Raw genomic sequence first — 21,884 nt, forward strand, 5'->3', positions numbered from 1 at the left:
GGCTGCAGACAGACGTGGGCAATAATAATACGAAGAACAACGATCATTCTCAGAGTAATCAGCACATGTGCCCCAAAGCTGTGACTCCTGGGCTTATAGCCACGGCTACTGCCAAGTGTGCACAGCACGTTTCAGCTCACCCAGCTTAGCCCAGGTATAGCTGGTCCCCATGCAAGAAAAAAAGAGAAGCTTCCAGTTGGGTTCCTTGGACCAGCAAAGGCAGCCTCAGGGCCCAGCTAGCCAGGAGACTGTGGCCAGCAGGTCGTGGCCCATGAGCTGAATTCTCAGAAAGACCCTCACCTGAGGGACACAGACAAGATTCTCAGAAAAACCCGACAGTGCCTAGGGTGTTTCCGTGAAATCCATGGCACTGAGACCCACCTGAGGTGGGGCTGCAAAAGGCTGCTGATGGACTCACCTGCTTAGTTCTACCACATTCTGAACTGAAGGGTTTACTCTTAACCTCACTGCACTGCCTGGCCCTTTATCAGGAAAATTGGGAACAGATAGAATCAGAAACCACAGTGACACAGGCCAGAATGGACACAACTTAAAATCTGCTTTGGATTATCACACTGGAGCCAGGATTTCTCACCTGGTAAATCAGACGCCTGAGCACACAAAACCCCTGCTTTTTCCTAAGAGCAGCAGTTCTGTCTTCTGTGTGGGATAAGTGTTCCAAATTCCAGGAAGACATGTTTGCAAGTAACCAGAACACCTCTGCTTTGAATGCAATGGCAGCCCGGGGCTTGCCCTGAGAGAGGCAGTGGTATCCTCAGGAGGGCCAGGGACGTGACTCAAGGAGGAAGCTACTGGGCTCAAAGGGGCCTTTCTTTCTCTTTTCTTAGCCTTCTGTGGACGGAGAGGATTTCCTCTCATCAGAGGGAACTTAGTCTGGGAGTTAGCAGGGGACTTAGGGACGTCTCAGCATGCATAGAAGCCCCTCTGCCAAAAGAAAGCCACAGTGCTGACAGGAAGAGCAAGGGCCCCTACCTGTGAACCTGGAGTTAAAGGGAGCATTTGGCAATGACTCCAGGGCTACAGATTATGGAGACCAATTTGTACCCCCCACCCCGGGTATTAATAGGCATAAAGGGCTCCAAGGAGTCCAAAGAAACTTCCCACCTAGGACAGTCAGAGGTCACAGCAAACTAAAACGCAGTACTGATGACCTAAGGCCCACCTGGCTTGGGCCTCTCCTGGTGAAACGGGTTAGGTCTTCAACAGGGGCGAGGTGGGCTTGGGGGCAGGGCTCGGAACACTGGCCCTACTTCGATAACAGCAGTTGTGCTGGTTGTTTCCCATACTACATTTATTTCTCAAATTTTATGGGAACAAAGGATCTGGGTATCCCTTGATCAGAGGAGCAGATCAGAAGGCAAATTTTCTCGTCATCTTGGGACTCCCTGAGAGCCATGAAGATGAGCTCTTCTTTGGGAAGAAGAGGAAACTGGGTTCGCTTCATCATGATTTTTACAACTGGGGAGCCTGACTGGGCCTTTCTCTAGGCTGTGTTTGGAACAGCGGTTGGTGATGTTGAGGAGGGACAGGGCTCCCCTGCCCCCAGTGCTGGCCACTCACCTGAGGGACACAGACAAGATCCTCTCCATCTCGATTCTCCGCTTCAGCACCTCCTTCACAAGGCCTTTGTCTGGACCCTGCTTGACCTTTTCTCGTCCAATTAAGTACAAGCATTTTGGAGTAAGAAGCAAGTCTCGCTTTACGCTCTGTAAGGAGAGGTGTTTGAAAAAGTGTCAGAGTGACAATAGTCCACACAAAGGGCATTTGTGACCAGGTGAAGGGACGCTGCTTTAGGTAGTGAACTTTCACTACCATCGGATGGCCATTCCATTTATCATCTAAGTCCCTCGAGAGCAAGAGGGGACACTGTTCACGATTCTTAGGTTGACATATGTAAAACTGCTGATACCTGACTCTCTTTGACTTACAAAAATGGCAGACCATCAGGTAACACCTAAGGTATCAGGGCTAACAAACACATAGGACCACCCTACCAATGATCTGCTACAGAATGTTTCTCTCTCAGGGATCCGTGCATATATAAATTTTGTGAGCCCATGAAATGTTTACTTTTTAAAATTGATAAATTTTCATTTCAATGACAATCCTTAAAAATCTAATATAAACATACTGTATTATACTCAAACACTACTTAGAGACGTAAGCACTCATGTTTGCATTCACATCTGCCACCAGAGCAGCTGGTACCATACTTGGGTTGTAAGGAATGATTGGGTTTTGGCAAAACAACATCATCCTTCTTGTGAAATTAATATTGTTGTTTTTTTTTTTTCCCTGACCAAAAAAACAAACAAGAACCAACACACATAACAAGCTCTTAAGGGGCCCATAAGCTATTGTGGCTTCATATTTCACTATTAGGGTCAAGATTTTATCAGGCAAAAGAAAATGTCTATGGAAAGAGGTAAAAAAAAAAAAAAAAAAAAAAATCAGCTGGCCCCCAGTGGCTCTGTGAAAGCCCTGCATAGTCATTTGCTCAGGGAAAATGGGAAAGAACACTTCACTTTATATTCTGAATCTTTGGATCCAATGAGCCTACTCCTATCAATTTATTCTAAAAGCATCAGAAGACAAATGCACAAAGACATGTGAAAGGATGCTCACTGCATCCTTTTATTTACCATGGTTTAAAAAAAAAAAAAGCCCACTGAGAACAGATTAATGAGAAACTGGTTAAAAATATAGTGAAGTGGGCTTCCCTGGTGGCACAGTGGTTGAGAGTCCGCCTGCTGATGCAGGGGACATGGGTTCGTGCCCCGGTCCGGGAAGATCCCACATGCCGCGGAGCGCGCTGGGCCCGTGAGCCACGGCCGCTGAGCCTGCGCGTCTGCAGCCTGTGCTCCGCAACGGGAGAGGCCACAACAGTGAGAGGCCCGCGTACCGCAAAACAACAACAACAACAACAACAAAAAATAGTGAAGCAACTGTTGAATGGGATACTACGCAGCTTAACAAAATAATTTATATTGACACATCTGTTAATATGGAAAGTTCTCCGTGGCATATTTTAAGAGCAAAACAACCTAGGACATAAACCAGCATGTAAGGTAGATCTCATTTTTGTAAAACTAAATATACAAATGTATGCCTGCAAAAAAAGTTCTAACGGATACACACAAAATGTTAACAGTGATTGTTTCTGGGTACAGGTGGCTACTTTTCTTTTGGCTTATCTGCATTTTCTAAATTTGTCTACGACGAGCATGTTGTTTTGGTAATCAGAAAAGCAAAATTACGAGTTATTTTTAAAACTAAGGAATCTGTTTGGTGACTCTCAGAGGTGGGCAGTCAGTGTGTACCTTGAACCTCCTGTCATACTTGGTCACCGTGTCTGCAAAATCAATCTTCTCTCTCTTGCCCACAAACTGCTGGAGTTCCGGGTGCTCTTCCATCCCTATGTAGTCCCCGATGAAGTTCCTGTTAATACTGTTTCTCCTCCTCTCCTTCTTGTTCAACAGGAGGTCAGAGGCTGCAATTCCCAAAAGGGCAGAGAAGGGGGAAGGATCAGTCCCCGAGAAGGAGGAAAATGCTCAGTGTGGAAAGACACAGAGGAACTCGAAACGAATGCAAGGTTTTAACACACGACATTATATGCAAAGTAAAATGAACTTGTAATTCGTCTAAGTTCAAAAGTATTCTTAGATTTGGTAAATTCATGAAACAAAATGACTACAGTACCCTCTTCTCTCATTTGGACATATTTCTTCCGGGCCACAAATTTCCTCCACGATTTCTGTATCACTCGAGCATACCCATCGTACTTTCGCTCTCTCATTTCTTCTAGAAGAAAGAGCTGTGAATATAGAGAAGACCGATGTGAGCCAATTCACAGGACCTGAACATCACTTTTTTGGGTATTTCAGGGACACTCCGTTTGGCCGAGGACATAATGGGGAGCAACTTCTCAGACTCATAAACAAAGGTGAAAAAATGTGTTTATGATCATTATAGCTTTTATATATACATAGTGTTTTAATATAATATATATTATAATACTATAATATATTCTCTTAACAAAAAACATAGTGGAAAATAGCTGGATCTGAGTGTATTCACTTGCACCTTAATGACGGTGTCTGCCCTGCCTTGTTCATAACCTCTGTGAGACTCAAATGAGTGATTCAGCACTTGTCTACTTATTTCCCACCTCGATCCAAAGAGGATATTAAGTGGCTTGATCAAATGAGTTCGTGGAGGCAGTTGTCTAGTGCTGCCTATAGCCTCTTACTAGAATTTTCCAGCTTTTGCAAGAGCAGAGGCTGTGCTGCAGTGGAAAGAGGGCTGCCCTCCTCTTGGGTCCACGGAAGTATAGACTTCCTGCCTCACAGAAATCTCCAACGAGTCACTGGGGCAGGGATAGCAACTAGTGACTGGAGCTGGACTTAAGATGTGTTAGCTAGGACTTAGATTCACCAAGAGGGGCTGGAGACTGTTTCAGTGAAGGGCTCATATCAGACACTGGCAGGTGTTGAGACTCAGGCCACCTTAACGATGAATACTGATTTCCGCACCCCACTCAACAAAGCTCTGGAATAATGAAGATGACAGCAAGCAGCTGTAATGAACCGAGTGCCCACTACAGGTCAGGAATCATTCTAGATGCTTTACACACATTCTTTCATTCAACCACTCAACAACTACATGAAACACATATTTGTGTTATCTCCATTTTACAGATGAGAACACTGGAACTAAGATTGGGTGGGGCTGGAAAGTGAACCAAGGTCTCTGGACGTACAAGTCTTTCTCTGTAAACCTGCATCTAATCAACTCGTAAAATGGTGGGAAACTCTCATTCACCTAGAAAGTGGTTTACATGACTCTCTAGGAACAAAAATAAAACGGACCAATAAAAACCCAAAGTAATGATGATGAATGTCATTGTTAAAATGTTCCAGAAATAAACAAGTGAACTTGGTTTGAAGGCAGCTGGGCTTGATTTATTGTCTCTTGTTTGTCTGGGTCTGTACCCTGGAGCCACATCGATCTCCCCCTGACATTCAGCTTCTCCTTCTCACATCCCCAGCTGTGTCAAAACCACATCTCAAACTCCAAATACCAAGAGAGGGGCACTTCATTCCACAGCCATCAGTGCCATATACAATATGCACAAGGAACATAGTTACAAAACAAAAGACTTTTAACAACTGGACAGAATGTTTAAAATCTGAGCCCCGCCGTCGGTCGCCTGGAAGATTATCTGTTGGTGTTTCTTATCTTGTGTGTTGGGTTGCTGGGTAAGTCTTGTTTTCTTCTTCTTTCCCAGAACTATTTTGGGAGTGTCATAGAAAATACACTTGTGACTCAGAAAGGATGAAGACGCAACCAGTTCCCAGCTTCCTATAGACTAGTTCAAAGATTATCTGGTTTTTAGGTTCTTTCCGAAAGCCATACGGGTTAGAAATCAGGGAGGTTCAAGAAGAAAAAGAGAGAGAGGGAGAGACAGAGAGGAAAAAAAAAAAGCAAAAATCATGGACACATGTAACAAATAAACTAAACCAAACCAAACCCTCTGGTGCCCGATGTCTAATGTGGGTTCTTAAAAGCAAATGGGTTACTTTGTAAATTCAGCACATTTACTATAAAAATCAAGGCGAGATCACAGGGTAGATTTTTTTTTTTTTTTTTTTTTTTTGGGGTATGTGGGCCTCTCACTGTTGTGGCCTCCCCCATCGCGGAGCACAGGCTCCGGACGCGCAGGCTCAGCGGCCATGGCTCACGGGCCCAGCCGCTCCGCGGCATGTGGGATCTTCCCGGACCGGGGCACGAACCCATGCCCCCTGCATCGGCAGGCAGACTCTCAACCACTGCGCCACCACGGAAGCCCCACAGGGTAGATTTTTAAAAACCATTTTTCTGTTTTTGGCCTCACCATGCAGCAGGCAGGATCTCAGTTCCCCAACTAGGGATCGAACCCGTGCCCCCTGCAGTGGAAGTGTGGAGTCTTCACCATTGGACCGCCAGGGAAGTCCCTAAAAACCAATTTTTGTAAAAGTATTTGCAATGTCAGGGCTAGATGTGGATGGATGAGTGATGGCGGTGGGGAGAGAGTAGTGATGATGGGATTTGTGTGCGTGTGTAAAAAGATGGGGGAGAGGACAGGCAAGCGATGGTAAAAAGCAATTGGGAGGAAGACACGGAGAAGAAAAACCAAAAATAAATCTTGATTTCTGAAGTAAAATCTCAAAGCTCAACTGAATCAGAAAAAAAAGTGTGAAAAATATTGAGGCTGTTTTTGTGAAAATTTAGCAAGTCAAAAAAGTAAAAGTGGGTATAAAACAACAGAAGAGTTCTCCATTGTACCAGTAAATCACTCCATCCTGTTTTAGAAAGAACAGGAACTGTTCTGTGGGTTGCTTAATGGTGTATGACACAACATTTTCATTTTATAATTGGAAATGAAATTACTGTGAAGCTACAAATAACTCAGAGTGGAAAATGCTACCACAAACTTTTCATAAATGGGTTCTATCGATGTGTGCCACTTATTTATTTAACACCCTTTCCGGTTCATAAAGCCATTCAGTCACAACCATTAGCATTTTTGATCTAGGGCTGATCCTGTGAGGCAGGCAGAACATCAATCAGCCATGGGGCCCGCTGTAAAGGAGAAAACTCGCTGCGAGACCAGAATTTGCCTAGAGTCAAGTGTTTCCATTATGACCAACGCTGCAAGTTCTCATGGTATTTCCCCTTGATATGGTGACTAATTTCGCCAAATTCACCAAAGACTCCTGAAATGGAGTCTTGTGATTATTACAGGAACCTCAAGAAATGGTGATGCCCAGCCTCGGTTAGTTCCAGCAGTTTATCCAACTTAAAAAGGAGTATCTGGGCTTCCCTGGTGGCGCAGCGGTTGACAGTCCGCCCGCCGATGCAGGGGACACAGGTTCGTGCCCCGGTCCGGGAGGATCCCACATGCCGCGGAGCGGCTGGGCCCGTGAGCCATGGCCGCTGAGCCTGCGCGTCCGGAGCCTGTGCTCCGCAACGGGAGAGGCCACAGCAGTGAGAGGTCCGCGTACCGAAAAGCATCTTGATTAGTTGCTAATAAAACTCTTTAAAAAAAAAAGGAGTATCTCTGGGACTTCCCTGGTGGTCCACTGGTGAGGACTCCATGCTTCCACCGCAGGGGGCACGGGTTTCACCCCTGGTCGGGGAACTAATAACCCGCATGCCACCCAATGCAGCCCCCCCAAAAAAAGTGTCTTCATTCCACAGCCCCAGAGCTATGGGGCAGAAGAACTGAGGGGCTGGGTTGGGTTCCTGTTCAAACTGAGGACTTCCTGTGGACGGACACTCATCAGGCTCAGAGTGACCACACCCTCATCAGGAAGATTAAGAAGTTCCACTAAATTAATCTGTGGAGGTCTGGTAAGTTTGCAAATTGTTAAACTTGTAGGTTTGAATTCCTTACTGGTAAATATCCCTGTCCTTTAAGCCCAGAGATTTCTCCTTCTACCTATTGGTCCCCTGAAAGTCCTTTCCTGGCTTCCTCATGGTCTTCAAAATACAGTTCTGGGAATTGTCCCTCCCAGGCTCTTCCCCCTTTAAGGAGGAAGCCTGGGCCTGTGTGACACAACCTGCTTGGTGTCACCCAGGTGAGGACGTAGGTTCACCCAAGCCTCCTTTGTGGGCAAAGAAGGACCTATTAGCTTAGGCACTACTGGACACTAAAAAGAACTACTGGGCTCTTCCTATGAGCCGCTTTCCTCATAAGGCTCTGACTGCACAAAAGCACACAAAACACTCCCTGACCTTAAGGTGATGACGTCTAGAGTGGGAGAGAGACTTTAAGTAAGAAAAGAAAACAGCTTTGTAACCATGCTGAGGGCTCTGGGGTGTGGAGAGTGGCCTATGCTTAGACTGGGAGCAGTGGAAAGCCTTCTCTGAAGAGCCCACATTTAAGGCATGAACAGCAGGATGAGGAAAAGAAGCCAGCCACGCCACGGGGAGGGGGCCGACAGGGGCTGCGGGGAGAGGGGTGGCCCTGAGGAAACTCACAGACTCGGGGGCTTTGACGAACACTTTGCTCTTCCCGAGCTGGAACTGGTCACTGTCCATGTTGACGGACTGCAGCAAGTGGAGGACACCTTGTTTCTCGTCCCCTCTCCACGAAGGCCAGGTGGCTTTGGTCAGAATGGCGTACCTGTAAGGACGATGAGGGAGAGGAAGATCAGACTCAGCCTGGACCACCCCCCAAAGGCACTCGGTGCTGCTAGGGTCCTGGCCATCCCCTCACCTCCCTTCCAGGGCTCAGGGATGGACCTCGACAACTGCAAAAATCCACTGGGTCCGGATTGCCCATTTCAGAGCTGCCTCCTAACTCCTTTCTTGTCTGACCATTTCCACGCCAAGGCCCTGGAGAAAATCTGCTTTTCCTTTCTACCACTGTCTAAAAATAGCATTCCTGAAGGTCACCAATGACACTTTTCCAGCGAAATCAAACAGTCTTTTCTCGATACCAATTTCCCCTGATTTCTCAGGAGTACTTAACAGTCAATGTGAAGAGTTTTACAAAGCTTCCCGTAAGCAGCTGTTATGATTACGGTGATCAACTTTCATCTTTGGAGCTCTCCGCATCTCGAGTCAGGAGGCCCTGGTGACCGGGTCCTTGGCTATTCTCCAATCTCATCTCCCTACCGTCCTCTGGCTCACCACATTCCTGGGAGGATGGCCTCTCCTTCATGCACATTCAACACTTTCCCTCCTCAGAGCCTTCACCCAGGCGGTTCCCTCTACCAGGTGTGCTGTTCTCCAAACTCCTCAGGTGGCCGGCTCCCACTCAGGGGGTGCTCCCCTTCAGTGACACTTCAAGAGAGGCCTTTGGGGTAGACCCAGGCGAAAATTGTCCCCCTGCTATTCTCTCTCATCGAAAATAATATTTTTCCTTAAGAGCAGGTATCATAATTCATAATGACAGTCATGTTTGCACCTATTTGGTTAATTTATGCCACCCCCATGGGGACAAGAGCTCTGTAAATGGGTGCTCACCCTGCACATCTGGCACCTCACACCATGCCAGGAACACGGCAGTAAGAACTAACATGAAGGGCTCCAACGCTATAGGGCGCGTTCTGCATCAGGTGCTCTTCTTGGTGTGTTAGATCCTTGATCTCATTCTATTCCTACAGCAACCTCATCCAGTTGGTCTTTCCATTTTGCAAAGCAGGAAACACAGGCAACTAGAGACCCACTCAAGGCTACTTAGCTAGTAGGTGTCACAGCTGGGATGTGAACCCCAAGCTGTTTCTTTCATGACGGCACTACATACAAGGCATGGATTGGTATACAGGGAAATATTCCCTTTGAAGATGATACAGTCTACTACCCATGTCTATGTTAGAAACATCATAATTACGTAAGAAGCTAATCTAATGGAGGAGACAGAAGCACATTACAAAATGTCAAATACGGAAGGTACCAAAGACTTGAGGTGGAAGGAAGGGAAAGAAGGATGGAGGGAGGGAGGGAGGAAGAAGGGGAAATCAGAGGAGAGTGTGGGTGAGAAATTGGAGGGCGTGGCCTATGGGCAGACACATCTCGAACACAGGCAATGAATGGGCCCCAGGCCTCTGAAGAAGCCAGCATCCTCCTTTGTTCCCAGAAGCTACTAAGAGCTCCTAGACTGATTTATGGCATCCAAGGGAGAAGGGAGGCGTGACAAGAAGAGTGGCTCTGCCTTCAGGGTCCAGGGCTCCCTAAGAGGACAGAGTCAGTGCTCATCACACCCTTAGGTCTAGCTGGCTGGGACTAAGGTGATTCTAGGGACCCTCTCTGGTCCTCCGAAATATCCACATCTTGCCTGATAACACAAATTTCCTGGAGAAGCAAATCCTCTTATTCACTAATTAGCGATGAAAAGCTTAAAAATGAAAATGCCTGGCTGAAGCCACACATTAGCAGGAATACATTACACATGTGGCATAATGAAGTCAGTTATACAAATTGAGTCACATAAAAATGACCGATAGCAGGGTTGCCATTGGGGGGGACGTGGTGAAGAGGTAGGAATGTACTGGCAATATAAATGGATGAGGGAGAAAGTTCATGCAGGGTATGGGTGAGAAAGAAAAGACCAGACTCCCAAGGTGACAAGTTTCTAAGAGTATGAGTTTGCCTGGCTTGATCTAATCAAATCAAAATTATAAACCAAAAGTATGCTTATTGTGCAACCTCAAATAGGTAGCTCTTTGCAATTCACATTTTCCCCCCTATTAAAATAATGCTGTATTCCTCAGTTGTTTTTTTGGGTTTTTTTCTTTTTTCTTTTTTTAATAGTAAGGAACTTGTTTTGAAGAGACTTTTTCTTCTTCCTTTTCCTGACAAGGCCGCTGAGAGTTTGGGTCTGGGTAAGACATGGGAATTGCCTGGCATTTCCAGAGCGCTTTGACAATGGACCACTTGTGGTAGTCCCCCTGGCTTTCAGGAAGCTTGATGGTATCCTCCTTACTTCCTATTGTACTTCACTGGAGAGACCAGGGCATAATTCTAGTACAATGTTCTCCCACTACGTAAGTACACCCAGTTCACTCGTCTTTCTCCAGGATATACTGGTGGGAATGGGTTGCACGAGGCAATGGTGCACTGCCTAATAGGTTGCCTGTGGTAATTCTGGAGAGATGAGGATAATAGCTTATACTCCCTTCATCAAGTATTTTCAGTTTAAGACCAAAATTTCATCTCAAGACCTTTGCACTGGCTGTTCTCTCTGCCTAGAACTCCCTTTCCTGCCCCTAGCCTGGAAGGCTCCTTGTAAGCCTTCTTACAGATGACCAATCCAATGGTTCCTTCTCAGACAAAACGCAGCCCAGCAGACCTCTAGCTGCCGGCACTTGGATTTAAGGATGTTTCTGACCCCCAAGGACACTAAAATCCTGGCAGCCAGCAGGACACTCGCTACACTCCATACCTGAGATAATAAAGGTATAAGATGTTTTAATTACTCACAGGGGATCACAGGATGAGACAGTGACTGGTAGATTCTGGACAAATCCTGTTACATCCCCAGACTCATACACCTTATGGAAAACAGCACTGTCTCTGGAAAAATATTCCTTGCCCATTGACAGATATATGGCCTTGTAGCCATTTTTGAGTGGGAGGCTAAACGTGTACTTTTTATCGAGAAACAAATTTTCCTTCCAAACTTCATTTTTATTATCCTCCCACAGTACTCTCAAATCAAAAGAAATAAGACAACATCAAAAGAGCCTCCTTTTTATAAGACAGGGCTGCCTGTTTGTCTCTTCTGAAGGGAAAAGCCCACAGCAGGAGAGCTAAGAAGGGAGGCATCCAAGGACAAAATCATTTCAGTGAAAGTCTCTCAACACAAAGGGCATAACAGATATGCAATAAGTGCTTACTCTGTGTAAGACACAGAAGAAAGTACCACCCGTGGAGCCATGCAGCTAGCCTGGCACTTGAGAGAGGTCCATATATTATAACCAGGTCATTTCACAGCTCATTTAAGGAGCTGCAGCAAACAAGTAACACAGCCCGCTCAGGGCACCCTGACATTCCTGCCGGGAGAGGAAAGCGTGGACTTCCCGCTCCCCCCAGTGCAGTAGAGCTCACAGTAATGCTTAAGGAAGTCAGGTTTGTCGGTTTGTTTTTCAATAATATGGAAGGAAGGAGGTCTTTCAGAACTGGTTTCTCAAAAACAAACAAAACAAGGTCAGATTAAAAAAAAATCTGATGAGTTTTCAATAGTAATGCCAATTAGAGAGAATCTGCAAATATCGCATAAAGAATTTTTAAGTACAGAAAAAATACTGAAGGAGGATAAAACTATAAACATTTTGGACTTGTTGAGGGCAGGCCTTTCTAAATTAGGGCGAGATGGAGGAAATACTTTTATTTCACTATTTTCTGAATTTAATTTTTTTTCCTCTTAATTAAAAAGGGGTATTTTCAAAGAAATGTAGTTTTACAAAAATTTTAATGATTATCTAAGCCATGGTTCTCAACTAGCTTTGCCCCCCGGGGGACATTAGGCAATGTCTGGATACAGTTTTGGGTGTCACAACTCGGGGAAGATGGGGATGGGGGTGGGATAAGGGGTTGGCACTACTGGCATCTAGCAGGTAGAGGCCAAGGAGGTTGCTAAACATCCTGCAGGGTACAGGACGGCTGTCACGATGAGGACTCATTCGGCCCAAAATATCAATAGCTGAGGTTGAGAAATCCTGTTCTAAACTAGTGTCACCCATCTGCTTAAAGAAGAGCAGAGTCTTTGATAATTAACATTTCAGTTGTTTGTCGGCAAATGGATGCGAGCGTTCCAAATTTACTTTCTCACTTTCCTAAAGACATCTTTTCCTATTGCTCTGCTTACGCTAGAGGTGTAGTGGGCCCTTTAATTCAGAGAGCTGTGTCAGTGAATTTTATTCCTAGTCTAATCAGCCTCCAAAATTATCAGCAATCTTGAATGTGTGAGGACAGAATCAGTGAAGCTTTATTGTATGGAAGGACCCACGCTTTTGCTAAGCCTCTTCTGACCTTCCACACGTGATGACCCACACTGATGAGCAGCAGGTCAGCCATCCCAATCGCATGGCAGAAGAAACAACATGCCCAAAGGGAAAGCTACTTCATTAGAAGTACTGGATTTCAAAGACAGCAATTAAGCTCTTCTCCATCCTACAGCCTCTTTGTTACATACAATTTGAATTAAATAAAAATTTCTTACATCCTGGTCCTGTACCATATACCAGGAAGACATAATTATTTTCTGATGAAAATACTAAATATGGCTTCCTTCTTTCATAAAGGAAATTAAATAGATGTAGAAAATCAGTGTAACTTCACTAATTTAGAGTCATTAGAGAAGTTCGAATCCTAATATTTTAAGGACATTAAATTTTATCCTTTTTAAAAGCAATGCAAAATAACAATTTAGTACAGATCCCGCCAAATGCACTTTAATGGAAATATAAAAATCAGTTTAACTTTATATTTGGACTGTACAAAAAATCTGAGGTTAAATACTTTAAGCTTGTAAACATTTTCCTAAAATTGTCTTCATACTATTAATTTGCTCAGTCAACTTAAATCTCAGTCCATCCCCATGTCACAATTACCATGAACTTCTGAACTGATCTGTCACTCTAAACAGACAGAATACTTGTGGCTACTGATTTACTTACAATAAATAATGCTAAAAAGAACTGTATTACAACTTAACACTAAAAAGACAAATAATTTAAAAATGACCAAAGGGGATGTAAAATGGTACAGCCACTCTGTAAAACAATCTAGCAGTCCGTCAAAAAGGTTAAGCATAGTTACCATTTGACCCAGCAATTCCATTTTTAGTTATGCCCCGAAGAGAAATAAAAACAAATGTCCACATAAAAACATGTACGTGAACACTGGTAGCAGCATTATTCGTCATTCAAGACAGTCAAAAGGTGATGTCCATCAGCTGATGGATGAATTAAGAAGAATGTGGTATATTGGAACATTGGCGCAAGGGAAAATTATTTGGCAACGAGGAGGAATGAAGTGCAGGTACATGCTACAGGATGATCCTTGAAAACATTATGTGAAGTAAAAGAAGCCAGAAACAAAAGACACATATTACATGATTCTATTTATAAGTCATGCTCAGAATAGGCAGAGAAAGAAGGGTCTGCTTAGGGCCAGGGGTGAGGGCCGAAGAGGGGGCTGATGACTCGGGAAGGGAGATTTTTCTTTTTGAAAATGTTCTGAAATTAATCGTGGTGATGAATGCACAACTCTGTAAATATATTAAAAGCCAATGAATTGTATACTTTAAATGGGTGAATTGTATGCTATGTGAATTATAGCTCAATAAACTTGTTTAAAACAAAAAAAGGGTCCAGAGTCACCCGTTCATTACCTCTGTAGGAATTTCTGGAAGACGCGCCGATAGGCATAGCCAGCTCTCCTCACTCGAATGTTCTCTTTTAGGCCCAGATACTCTACTTGATGCTTTACCCTGTAAAGGAGAGAATGGAGCCAGGACATTACTGGATAATCTTTTCACTCTGTTCTCCCACCCACCGTTCCCCCCAAACTCCCAATTCCACACTGCAGGGAAGCATATTAAAAAAAGATTATAATTTATAGTGTTCAGAGTCTAAGCTGGCCCTCAGGGTGTGTAATATTAATACGTATCTGGTTAACTGAAAGGGTAGAAATCTGATTCAAGAAAATAATTTTCCTTTCTCCCATCCTCCAAATCCCAAACTCACCACCAGCCTTTTCTCTACTAAGGAAAATATACATGAGGTTGCCAGTTAGAGATATCTGCTCATTTTAAGTATTTTTCACAAATACTGGCTTCACCCCAAGCTTTGAGGCAGGGAATGCATCACCCATTGATTCCTTTCCCGTGAATCACATGGAAAACAATGTGCCTCATGTGAAAACATTGTTTCATTCATTATAACTTCCATCACTAGGAAACCTTCTTATACAAATTTTTGTCAACAAGACAACTAGTTCAACATATTCTGTTATGTTGAAAATGTCATGCTTGGGACTTCCCTCGTGGTGCAATGGTTAAGAATCCGCCTGCCAATGCAGGGGACACGGGTTCGAGCCCTGGTCCGGGAGGATCCCACATGCTGCGGAGCAACTAAGCCCATGTGCCACAATTACTGAAGCCCTTGCGCCTAGAGCCTGTGCTCCGCAATAAGAGAAGCCACCACAGTGAGAAGCCCATGCACCGCAACGAAGAGTAGCTCCCACTCACTGCAACTAGAGAAAGCCTGTGCACAGCAACGAAGATCCAATGCAGCCAAGAATAAACAAACAAATAAATAAATGTCCTGCTTTTTGCATATTCTTGGAGTGCTGTCAACTCCTCAGTAAACATCAACCAGGCTGGAAATGCCCGCTGTTTCCCTGGGTATACCATCTCCTTCCCTCAGAAGGAGCCCTCTTTCAAGACTGTCCTCAGAAGGTCATGGCCTGAGAACTCTACTAGGACAGTTATTTAGAATCCAGGGCAGGCAACTTTGCCAAAGCCAAACAAAGACACATTTTCAACAGGAAAAGAAAAATAAACTACACGCCATAAACTTGTGGAATGAGTAACCCTGTCCACCAAGAACTTCAATTGACCCTGTGATCCCTGACAACGAAGCACACTGCCCTTTCATGGACCCCGACATTCCACGCTCACGGATGAAGTGAGACCATCTGTCACACAGTAAACCTGAACCGAGATGAGGGGGCAGATCCCAGGAAGCCATCCTACTAGAAATACAAATCAACACTTGACCAAGGAATACCTTAGACTTTGTAAAACCAGTTTACATGAGCTTATTTTAGGAAGTTCCTCACTGCAATTCAAATAAGGGGTGTAATTTAAAAAAAAAAAAAAAGGGAAAACACTCTGGGGGAAATTCTATGAAAATTTACTGAATAAAATGTAGCACTTTCTTCATTTCTCCAGCTTCTGATACTCCAGTGAATCAGTTTGGATTTTATGAGAAGGTAGCATCAGGGCTGAGGAACTTCCAACCAGTAGCTACTGCAAGATTTCCACATTAGAGTGACAATCAACAGAGCTGGATGCGTGGAGCAGGGGAGAGTGTGCCAGGGAGGTTTTGCATTTGGAGGCAAGCGAGATGTTTTCATTCACAATTATGTTTGCTGGGATGGGAAGCTGGAGAGAGTTTGAAGTAGGGGGAAGGGAAGCGGGAAAAAGTTTGAAGTAGGGGGAAGGGTGGGCTAAAGCACCCCTTAGCAATACCTCTGCTTCCTAGACTCTTGTAATTTATTATTATTTTTTTAATAAATTTATTTATTTATTTTTGGCTGCACTGGGTCTTCGTTGCTGCATGCGGGCTTTCTCTAGTTGCAGTGAGCGGGGGCTACTCTTCATTGTGGTGCACGGGCTTCTCATTGCGGTGGCTTCTCTTGCTGTGGAGCATGGGCTCTAGGCGTGCAGGCTCAGTAGTTGTGGCGCACGGGCTTAGTTGCTCCGCGGCATGTGGGATCTTCCCGGACCAGGGCTCGAACCCGTGTCCCCTCCATTAGCAGGCGGATTCTTAACCACTGTGCCACCAGGGAAGCCCTCGTAATTTATTTCTGACGTTGCCTGTGACACCACCCTTCCACTCTGTGTGTAAAACGAAAAAGAGTCCAGAGTCACCATGCACGAGATGTGAGTGTGGCGTGTGAGGGGGTGAGTGTAGGAGTGACGTAGAGACAGCCGGAGGCAACAGATGTGGGAGAGTTCATTCTGTCAGACTGAAGGAGTCCCACTCTGGATTGACCCTCTAATTTAAAGAGGAAGGAACTGAGGACTCAGGAGATTAAGCGTTTCACTCAAACTAGTTAGTGATAGGCCAGCATCAAGATACAGTTCTTCCAAATCCTAGTCTAGCCCTTTGCTCTAGATCAGCTGTTCTCCAACTATGGGGCCCAGACCATCATCACCAGCATCACTTGGAGGCCCAGAAACTGACTCAGGAACTCTGGGAATGGGACCCAGCGATAAGCCTTCCAGGGGATACTCTGACATTCAAGTTTGAGAACTAGTGTTGTAAGGTAAGAAGCCCCAGACATTTTCTGTCTGTTATCCTCTTGATATCAAAAGAGAAAGTGAGTGACACAGTTCAAAAAAGCAGAGGGCAATTTAAGCACATCCAGGGGAATGACCATGAAGGGGAAGTGTCGGATTCCACATCCAGCTCCTTCAGAGGGAATGGCTGGAGGAGCTGAGCGATGAGCCTGCCGAAGAGAAGATCCCAGGGAAACATGGTGACTGCCTTGAACTAGGAGAAAAGCGGTCACACGGGAAAGTCCCAAGAATGATTCTTATGGCCGATTAGAGGTGACAGTAAAACCGATTTAGAGAAGGACTGGAGAGCTTGCTAATGGCAAGAGGCAACCCAGTGTGAACTGGTGACTTAGGAGTGGGTTGATCAGAGTTTGAACATTATCAATGGATAATACTGTAAGAGGAATCTCAGACTCCCTTAAATGGAAACATTTGAGCAGTTCAATAGACAAGATGCCTTAGAAACACACATCTACTGATGAGACTAGTCAGAATATTGTGGAATGACCAAATGGAAGGCTGCTGCATCCCAACAGCACCTTAACCTGAGAAAAAAAGACTCAGGCTGCACCATAAGGTGTGAAGATGCAAAGAAGGACGTGCAGACAGCAAATGCTTGAGCTTGGGCATTTTCCTTCCTGTTTGTCTTTTCCTCCCCGTAAAGGATCAAGCATTGTCTGCCTGCCGTGGGTGAGAAAGGATCTTGCTGGTAGAATGGGAAGTGGACCCATCCATGTCTCTCAGAAGAGGTAATGGGCAGTTAGGAATTTTTTTAAAAAACAAATTTATTTATTTTTCTAGTCATTTATTTTTGGCTGTGTTGGGTCTTCCCTGCTGCACGCGGGCTTTCTCTAGTTGCAGCGAGCGGGGGCTACTCTTTGTTGCGGTGCGCGGGCTTCTCTTGTTGCTGAGCACGGCTCTAGGCACACTGGCTTCAGTAGTTGTGGCACGTGGGCTCATCAGTTGTGTCTTGCGGGCTCTAGAGCACACGCTCAGTAGTTGTGGCGCACAGGCTTAGTTGCTCCACAGCTTCACGGACCAGGATCTTCATGGACCAGGGATCGAACCCGTGTCCCCTGCATTGGCAGGTGGATTCTTTTTTTTTTTTTTTTTTTTGTGGTACGCGGGCCTCTCACTGTTGTGGCCTCTCCCGTTGCGGAGCACAGGCTCCGGACGCACAGGCTCAGCGGCCATGGCTTACGGGCCTAGCCACTCCGCGGCACGTGGGATCTTCCCAGACCGGGGCACGGACCCGTGTCCCCTGCACCAGCAGGTGGACTCTCAACCACTGCGCCACCAGGGAAGCCCCCGACAGATTGTTTTTAACCAGCTCTTTGGAACTTCACTTCAACCCTGAGCTAAGCATTCCAGGCCACATCCTGCGTGTGCTGATGAGCTGAGTGCATTAAAAATGTCTACACAGAGCCTCAAACTAATCTGAAAACCATCCTGACTCTGCTGTATTAAGGTTTGCTTTCTTTTTTCCATCTGTCCCCAGACTAGCCAAGATCAACATAAATCGCTAATTCTGAACTGAAGGGCACTGCTAACATTTCAGGAAAAAACAAGGAGGGGAAAAATATATCTACATAGGCTTCTTCCTGAAAAAGTTAAGACACAGAACACATTGGAAGGCAATTGAAACTGCTCCTGCCTCGGGCATAGGAGGGCCCAGCTTGAGCAGAGGGGAAAACGGGGTGGGACCATGCAGGTTGGCCTTGACCTCCTGTCTATGTCTTCACCATACCTGCTTTCCTCCCAGTCCTTGGGCTTCTTGGTTTCATTGGGTTTGATGCAGCGAATGTAGTGAGGTGTACATTTCATCAGGGTGCTCACAAGGTCATTGGCTTGTTTCTAGAAAGGAAGAGTAACATCATTTAGAAACATGGAACTTGCCCTAAAGCAGACCAACTTTCAAAGGAGACCTGTGTGCAGATGTACAGCTAGAAATTCATCCTCATGACAGTTTGTTCACTAGGCTTAACTCGGGCCTACTACACTTTCTTAAAGCTCTACTCACTGTTATGGTGATTTGAACACTCTCAAGTGGGTTTGAAATTAGATTTTTGAAAACGATGAGGTATTTTTAGTATAGTTAATAAAATAAGACAAAAAAACCCCACCCCCAAACCCAGTAAATCCTCCCATATAATTCTTTTTAGGAGAAACAGGGAAGCATGCCAACTGTTAACAAATTTAGTTAATTTTATATTGACTGACGGCCTTTGCAAATACATTTTTCTCATAAACTCTGAGGGGAAGGGAGGTGCACAAACGTATTTGCAAGGATAGATCATCAAAATCCCCTGTACTCTTTTCAGGCAATCTAACCAATGAAGAATCACCTTATTAACATGATGGAAATTCACAATTAAAAAGTGGGAGATACATAAAAATCTCAGAATTCATAAATCTTTTATAGGGCATTTCATTCACCTTCTTCCTCAGCATGTCCTTTTCCAAACCTGCTGACTCACAGCCCTTTCAGTGTGGCAGGAAACGTACTCTTTCACGAACTAAAATATTCAATGTAAAATCAGCTCTTACTACCTGTGCATCGGGTACCCACGATGGAACTGGGTTCAAGAAGAAAAAGCCACATAAATAAAGCTGAACTTGCTTATGAGGTATTTCAAATCATGAGTGCCACAAATGTTGTTTGAAGAAACAGGAGCAGAGCCCACATCAGCACTCCCAGCACCACACAGCTGAGCATACCCTATGGATCCAATCATGGGGCACACATGCAACCTCTCATTCTAAGCAAATCAGCACAAAGAGAGAAAACCTCTAAAAGAAAATAGAGGAAAGGGATCTCCAAAGCCAGAAAACCATTACAAAGTCAGCAGAAGGGATCTGCCTGCAGTAGTCAACCCTCTCTCAATTAGGACTTTTCTGTTTTCATGGGTTTGGGAAATCTGAAACCCTTGAGAAAAACTCTTGGGTATATTCAAAGCAAAAGTTCTCTGTTTAGATGTGCAGAATATGGCATTCTTTGCAATGCTTGGAAGTCAGGGCAAAGCTGCCGAGGCTGTATGATCAAAGCAAAGCTCTACGATAAAAATGTAAATTGACCCTCGTCTTCCTTGTTGATGAGAGAGAGATTGTACTTGAGAACAAATTTAATGATCTTTGCAACACGTAAGATGAAGCTGGGGAGGGACTGGTTATAATAAAGCTTTACTTTTTAAGTTCCCAAACTCTTAATTTTTATTTTTAATTTTTACGTATAACTTAGCAGACTCTTTAGTCCTAAGCATTTAGGAGCATACCTTTTCAACTTAGCATAAGAAAACACAGGGGGCAAGTTCGACTTAAGTTTATATGACACTTGACATACTTCTTTCTATTGAGCTATTCAATAGCTCAAAATAGTAACGGCTAACAAGTACTGAATATGCTTCATGGGCTAGACACATGGATTTTCTTATTTATGCCTCAGAATTTTAAGAGGTAGCTTCTTACAATTATCATTCCCATTTTTTAGATGAGAAAACAGGGCCTTAAACAAATAAAGTATTACTCAAGATGATATAACTAGTAAGCAGAAGTAAGGCTAGAACCCAAGTCTGTGAGCTACCAAGTTTTTTTCTTAACCACAATGCCATCCTCCTCCTTAAGGAAGATATGGGATAATTTAGTGTGATAACAAAAGGAATTAACTGGGTGAGTTAGGATTAGAGAGAAGCCTTTAGGTTTTGGAATAATCATTTTGAGCAAACAGGAATATATCTCAAAATGATCCTGTATTTAGCTATGGGTCAACTTTAAATGCCCCCTGAAGTGGTTGGGAAGCAGCAGGTTGGATTTACTCTGGCTCCAGACAAGAAGAGGCCATGAGTTAGAACAGAAAGCTACCAAAGGCACTTGCCCTACAAGGGCAGAGGCTTGCCTACAGAGGCTTGTCTACTTGCCTACAGTAGCAGGCATTAAAATATGCAGACAGGGGCTTCCCTGGTGGCGCAGTGGTTGAGAGTCCGCCTGCCGATGCAGGGGACACGGGCTTGTGCCCCGGTCCGGGAAGATCCCGTGTGCCACGGAGCGGCTGGGCCCATGAGCCATGGCCGCTGAGCCTGCGCATCCGGAGCCTGTGCTCCGCAACGGGAGAGGACACAACAGTGAGAGGCCCGCGTACCGCAAAAAAAAAAAAAAAGAAAAAAAAAAAAGTGCAGACAGGACAGTGAGAAAGGCTTAGGGTGACAGCTCCCCATTCTACCCTCCACATAGATTGTTAGCAAGCCTGAATTGGGATCCTGGCTCTGCTCTTTGCGAGCTATGTTGCAAATCACTAACTTTCTTTGGGCCCCAGTTTCCCCATCTGTAAACTAAGTAGGTTGAACTAGAAGACCTCTAATTTAATCTGAAGGGTGGAATAGATGTTCAATGTCTACGAGTCCAGTTACCTCACGGCACTCGCGTCTCTCATCATATCTGCTCCTGTAGAGGCCCAGTCTCACTTAGATACAGCTGTAGCCCCGTCCACTTTGCCAGCTCTGAGCTCCATTCCCTCAATCGTTGGCTCTAATTTCAAAACCGGTCCCTTTTAGCCACAACAATGTAGAATTTAGGAAAGCCTCAAAAATGACATGTTATTAAGGAAAGAATACTCTTATTTAAAAACAAAGATAGTGGGAGTTCTCACCAAGCAAATATTCTATTAATTAAATCCTACAGAACAGTTTTAAATTTTAAGGAATTAGAATACAATAAGATTCCCAACACTAAAACTACCTTGAACATAAATTTAATTTTTCTTCCAAGGAACTCAGGATCCCTTTAAACGTTTAACCTCAGGGATATCATTAAGATGATACTTAGTTACTATATATAAAATAACCAACAAGGTCCTACTGTATAGCACAGGAAACTATACTCAATATCTTGTAATCACCTATAATGGAAAAGAACTTAAAAAAGAATACATACATATATATGTATAACTGAATCATTTTGTTGGACACCTGAAACACATTGTAAGTCAACCATACTTCAATAAAAATTAAAAAAGAAAAAGATGATACTTAGCATCTGCAAAACATTGTAGACATGAAAGGTGTAAGAGATTGGGCCACGGCTATACATCTCTAAGAGGTGACTCGGGAGACATAAAACAGGGAGAATCTCATTCCTACATGGAGGCAGAGTGTCAGACAGGCAGAGGTCACACAGCTCACCAAGAGGATACCACTGGTGAGAATATGCACAGTACGGTCTCCCTAGATGAGCTGGCTGACTTCAGGCTGACCTCCCCAGACCATAGCAGTCCTGAACATTTTGAGTACACCCGGAAGGTGGCTATTTTGAG

The 21,884-nt window shown here is 44.5% G+C and overlaps 1 protein-coding gene across 3 annotated transcripts in view; it reads right to left on the reverse strand.

The window, feature by feature from the left end:
* The window catches only part of MYO1E (myosin IE), a 202,769-nt gene that overhangs the window by 29,031 nt on the left and 151,854 nt on the right, over positions 1–21,884 (reverse strand). For all 3 annotated transcript variants that reach the window (XM_019947371.3, XM_033851745.2, XM_033851746.2), the window contains exons 17-22: positions 18,327–18,433; positions 13,904–14,002; positions 8,044–8,188; positions 3,721–3,835; positions 3,342–3,511; positions 1,582–1,727 (exon numbers count right to left, since the gene is read on the reverse strand). In XM_019947371.3, the coding sequence (XP_019802930.2) occupies positions 1,582–1,727; positions 3,342–3,511; positions 3,721–3,835; positions 8,044–8,188; positions 13,904–14,002; positions 18,327–18,433 (782 nt within the window). The remainder of the gene's footprint in view (positions 1–1,581; positions 1,728–3,341; positions 3,512–3,720; positions 3,836–8,043; positions 8,189–13,903; positions 14,003–18,326; positions 18,434–21,884) is intronic.

The sequence above is a fragment of the Tursiops truncatus genome, chromosome 2 (genome assembly GCF_011762595.2).
Source record: "Tursiops truncatus isolate mTurTru1 chromosome 2, mTurTru1.mat.Y, whole genome shotgun sequence".
Taxonomy (NCBI): Eukaryota; Metazoa; Chordata; class Mammalia; order Artiodactyla; family Delphinidae; genus Tursiops; species Tursiops truncatus.